The sequence below is a fragment of the Akebia trifoliata genome, chromosome 13 (assembly GCF_017979445.1).
Source record: "Akebia trifoliata isolate Shusen 1 chromosome 13, ASM1797944v1, whole genome shotgun sequence".
NCBI lineage: Eukaryota > Viridiplantae > Streptophyta > Magnoliopsida > Ranunculales > Lardizabalaceae > Akebia > Akebia trifoliata.
Window position 1 is genome coordinate 31,611,237 of NC_141387.1, and position 5,994 is coordinate 31,617,230.

Below are 5,994 nucleotides of genomic sequence, written 5' to 3' on the forward strand. Positions count from 1 at the left end.
CAACTCAAAAACTAGCCCAACAAAACCACATTATGGCTATCACCCACTCCTCCTTCCGTTGCCTTCACCTCTTCTTTTCACTCCTTTTGTTTCACTCTTGGTGTTTGAACAAGGCCGCTTATGCCTATAGTGGTGGAGGGAGAGGTCCAACAAAGAGCCATCATGTTTTTGATGCCAAATCCTTACTAACATCATCAACTATTTGCTCTGATTCCTTCACCAAAGGTAATTAGACACAAACCCATGATGTAATTTTGGAAAATCAAGATAGTTCGAGACGGAGATGACTCGTCTATATGGTTCTTAATATGACTTTTGATAAATAATTAAATATTTTAAGAAAATGATTGAACCAGTAATTTTGGCTTTATATTACACATGACCATTTTGGTGATTGCCCCTGTTTTTTCTTAAGTGCCTCTGCATTCAACTTTCTAAATTTAGTATCAATCGTGGTAAAAAAAAAACAGTTGAGATGAAATTTCCCAATGGACTGAAATACATCGTTCAAAGGGTTGATCAATGAACGAGTGGTGATTTTCTAACTAGAAAGTCTTCACTTGGTTGATGTGGTATGGATTGAGACCAAAGATCTTTTTCCTATAAAGATTTGCAGTTGTGTATCCTGAGGAAAAAGATCTATGATTCTGTCTCAATACCACATCAGCGAGTATTGGGAAAGTTAGAAAGAACAATGATTTTCTTACTCCCCCTCTGACATACTCGTTTGATGTTGCATGTGCTAGGACCATGGATTTTTTTCCTAGGGATCCACAACTACACATATTTATGGGGCATCCCGAGGAAAAAAAACTATGGTCCTAACACATGCCACGACATGAGAGTATGGGTAATGTAAAAATGGGGATGGGGAGTCAAAAAATCACGACTCTTGATTAGTAGGCCTAAACCAACCTCACCATATATATATATATATATGCACTCGAAGACTTCATTTCATATTTTAACATGATCTTTTCAGGTCCGAGACGATCTCCCACAACACTACGATTAGCTCACAAACATGGGCCTTGCGCACCATTGGTCCACGGACACAATACAACAACAACGGCGGCTCCCAGTACCATTGAAGTCCTCATCCAAGACGAATCCCGGGTCAAATACATCCACTCCAAATTTTCCAAACGAGTAGGAGATATCGAGGAGGAGAAGGCCATCCCAGTCAGTCCCGGCCAATCCTTGGAAACTTATAATTTCATAGTTAAAATCGGATTTGGTACACCCAAGCTTGATCTTTCGATGGGATTTGATACGGGATGTGACATGACATGGATTCAATGCCTACCATGTGCCGGAAGTTGCTATCCGCAACAAGACCCAATATTCGATCCCTCTAAGTCATCCTCGTATTCCAATATCTCTTGTTTTGCCCAGGAGTGCTCCCTACTTGGGATGTCCAGATGCCAATCCTCCACTTGCCTCTATGGTGCTAGGTACGGGTACAATTCGCAAACGATTGGATTCTTTGCACGTGAGACGTTAACGTTGTCATCTTCCGATGTATTCCCCAATTTCCTATTTGGTTGCGGTCAAGAAAATGGTGGCACCTTGGGGAAAACAGCCGGTTTATTGGGCCTCGGACGGGGTAACATATCATTTATGTCCCAAACTAGTAAAATATTTGGGGGAACATTTTCTTATTGTCTTCCATCTAGAGCAAGCTCAACTGGATACTTAGCTTTTGGGGCCACTACCAAGACAAATCTTAGGTACACACCCTTAGTAACTGACCCACGTGGCCCATCATTTTATTCCTTAAAATTGTTAGGGATAAGTGTCGCAAATAAAAAATTATCAATCCAACCATCGGTATTTACGTCTTCGGGAACCGTCATAGACTCTGGCACCACAATCACCCAATTGCCTCCAGCAGCTTATGCAGCACTTCAGTCAGCATTTAGGCAATCGATGTCGATGTACCCATCTGTTCAAGCGTTTTCAAAATTAGACACATGTTATGACCTTTCGGGGAACACGAACTTCTCGATACCAAAGATAACGTTGCATTTCGAAGGTGGTGTCGATTTGGATCAAAATCTGTCTGGGATTCTTTTTGGACTAAATGCGTCACAATTGTGCCTAGCTTTCATTGCAAATAGTAGTCCAAGTGATGTGACCATCTTTGGAAATAGACAGCATTTGGGATTCGAAGTGGTTTATGATGTGGCCGCCGAAAGGATAGGATTTGGGTCTGTTCCTTGTAGTTCATAATTACGAGAACATCTCTCTTCTTTCACTAAAGAAGAATAATATGTGAATAAGTAGATATGTAATAACAAATGAATAAGAATTTAACTAGAACAAGTCGGGCAGCATACATGAACAAGAAATGAAAACCTTGAACAACTATGTTAGAAAGATTAGAATTTATTTTTATTGTTGTATATTTAGTCATTCAAGATAGAGTGCTGATAATTTGACGTACTTTTGGCGCACACACCTGATGCAACTTGACTTGGAAGCACATAATTTATTAAAAAAAAAAAATGAAGAGAAAAAGAGAGTTTCTCTCTGATGTCCATAGTGAAAAGAAAGAAACTTTCAGATTTGATCACCTTGTAACATTCAAAATCATGATTTGATGAAATGGGGGTGTAGAGGATAAATTTATATGAACTTAAAAAATAATAATAATAATAATAATAAATAAAAAATAAAAATAGTTATTTTTCACTGTTGAATTTTATTATTAAATTTGGGTTCTCAGTAGCCGTCCGTTTTGAACACCTTGGATCAAACTCGAAAAATAATTGTTTTTAATTTTTAAATTTTTTTGAATATGAATATTTTCATGAAATCTAGATGGCTGTATTGTTGGATTTTCAATGTGATAATCAATGTGGGCCCAATGATCATTTTTAAGATTTGAAATCTTAAAAAACAAATGTGTGGGCAAAGAATGGGTAAGAGAGAGAAAACTTTTTATTTTTATTTTTTAAATAAGTTATGTGCTTCCATGTTAGCATGCGTAAGGTGCATGTGCAAAAAGTATGTCAAATTATCAGCACTCTTCACAATATATATCCACGAACACACAATTTCCCTAAGCTTTGAATCTAACATATATCTCAAGATTAATTATAATAGTCATGCTTATACTATTTAGAAGAGTTAGAATACATACTTTGTGACATTACAATCCAAAGTAAAGTCTATTACTTGTTATGCAAACGAACTTCCCCTTAGTGATTCTTCAATTCTAGAATCACCTTGTCCTCTTTACTCTATCATTTAGATTGATCAAAACTTTCCGTTCTTGATGGATTTCAATCTCAAAAAATTAGAGTGTCTTCACTTGTTTTTTAATAGGATTTCTTACCTTCAAAGTTTCTTAATAAAACCAAATGAGGATTCTTTCTAAATCCAAAGACTTGTAGGAAAACAATGCATATTAGTCAAAATCTACTTAGTAAAATAATCCGATATTAGTCAAAATCTCCTTAGTCAATCAACTACAGGTGACATAAGCACGTAGTCAGATGATGCCAAAAGGGCGCGACGGGAAATTGTTAAATTTATTATTATGAAAGAAATGTCATTTCTTGTAATTGAAAAAATAAATTATAAATAAATTATTAAAAAAATATATTTTCCTAATTTTGAAAGTATTTATAGAAATACATTAAAAAAATATGTAATGAAAATGCTTGAAAAAAAAAAAATAGAAATTAAAAATTTATTACAAAATATTCATAGTAAAATATGCTTAACTGTTGATGTATGGACTTAAATTCAAGGTATACCATATATGTGTGTTATGACACATTTTATAGATGAAAATTGGAATTTATAGAAAATAATTATATATTTTTCTTTATTAAATGCAAAACATACAGGTTTAGTAATTTTTGAAGTTTTGCAAAATATTTTATTATATTATAAAATTAGTAATAAAATATTTACAATTACATTAGATAATACTAGTAGTAATAATAATATCATAACTTACCTTAAAGATGCATTATTTGATAAACCAATTTTAAAAGAATTATTACATGTTCGTTGTGGGCACATATTTTAAATTTAATTATATAAGATGATATTCAATGTATAAATAATGTTTTTAAAAATATTAGAGAAATTGTTAGTACTATAAGAGTATCACATATTAAACAAAAACGATTTGATGAATATTATGTATTATTTGATTTACCACCAACTAGATTATTATTAGACGCGCCATATCAATGAAATTTCACATACTACATGCTACAACACACAGTTCATTATAAAAATTCAATAAAAAGATTTTTAGAAGACACATGTAGTGAAACACAATTAGAAGAAAGTGATTAGGAAATGTATATAATATTTATAATTATTTTCAAAATTTTTCCGAAATTACAAAAGCTTTTCCGAGATAAAAATATATACATACGCCGAATTTTATTTGCAACTAGTTCAAATTAAAGAATTTTGAATTTTGAATTTGAATAATAATAATAATAATAATAATAATGTTACACAAATGAATAATAAATTTAATAAATATTGAAAACAATTTGCTTCAATTATGAATCCTAGATTTAAAACTAAAGTTTTAAATCTTATTTTTAATTTAAGTGGTAATCTTAATATTGAAATTGAAATGCAAAAAAATTAAAAAAGAGTTGTTAAATTTTTTTAAGATTTATGAAAATAAGTATGGCTTAAATAATAATACTACTAGTATACCTTAAAATGTAGTATCATCATCTTTTGGTGCAAAAACAATTTTTCTTAACCTTTTATCAAGGGCACCTATGATTTATAATAATAATAGTTCAAAAGCTGAATTATAACGTCATTTAGATTTGATCTCATAGAAATTAGATATCAGAGTCTAAAGATTTTAGAGGCAGAAGATGAAGAAGAATTGGGAGAAATGGGATACGTGTAATACACCTCTTACAATTAGTTAATATAGAAAAGGAAATTAAATCCTAGGAGATTATATAATTAACAACCCAAATCCCTTATTTACAGCCTATACAACTCAACAAATCACAAGGGAAAATATTCCCTAATTTTCGAGAATAAATCTCAGAAATTCTATAGAGTCATTATAATATTTTAAAGTGGTGGGAAAGCTATATTATGTATTATCACGTGTTATTTATAATGGCACGTAATCTACTAACGATTCATGTGTTTATTGTGGTTTTAAAATCAACATATAGGTGGAAGGATTCTATGTCAATATAGAAGTCGTTTAGTTTTTGGAGACATTAGAAACTTTAATTTATTTGAAGGATTAGTTGTTAGGCGAAAAAGGAGAACAAGAACAAGAATACGTCCGATAAGAACAATCATTAAAGGAATTACAAATTTAATTTAATTTTTTATTATTTTTTTGGGTTGAGTTGTGCATATGATAGATAGAATAAATGGGTGCTAACCCAGTTGAGATGTATTTAAATTATTGTGATATAGTCCTTGTAGCGTCCCGTACTACCCTGTGTCAATATTGTTCCCAGTTAGTCACCACGTGGCTTGGGATTTTGTTTCTGGCACGTGACCAAGTCACGTCCAAAAGACCTCAACACAGTTTAATGGCAGCTTGCCACTTATTACTACATCGAACACCCACTTCCTGGGCGATGTGGGACTAAACCCCTTACCCCGAGACTGTGCTCCTAGGATTGGGGTAAGGCCTCGATCGTGGTATCAGAGTACGCAGTGGCTTGATATTGTCCTCTTTGGGAATCCATGGGCCTCGCTCTTTCTTCCTCAAGGTTTTGTTCTTGGCCCAAGCCCACCACTTGCCCAAAAGACCTCGACACAATCTAGTGATAGCTTGCCACTTATTAATACTTCAAAAACCCACTTCCTGGGCGATGTGGGACTAAATTTTTATTAAAGGGGGGAGAATGTAAAATCCTGAGTTTTCGATTCATATCTCAAGGAAAAATAAATAGTAGAATTTTGAAAAAAATCCTGAAAGTGGGACTTAGGGTAAAATTGTAAAATTTTATTTTGATTATTTTTAATAAA

General features: G+C 32.9%; 1 protein-coding gene across 1 annotated transcript; it reads left to right on the forward strand.

Moving 5' to 3' along the window:
• LOC147388319 (aspartyl protease family protein At5g10770-like) lies at positions 1 to 2,352 on the forward strand. The gene is made up of 2 exons (XM_086421174.1): positions 1 to 225; positions 983 to 2,352. The coding sequence occupies exons 1-2, from the start codon at positions 33 to 35 to the stop codon at positions 2,230 to 2,232; spliced, it is 1,443 nt and encodes a 480-aa protein (XP_086277300.1). The 5' UTR covers positions 1 to 32; the 3' UTR covers positions 2,233 to 2,352.
• The last annotated feature ends 3,642 nt before the right edge of the window (positions 2,353 to 5,994 follow it).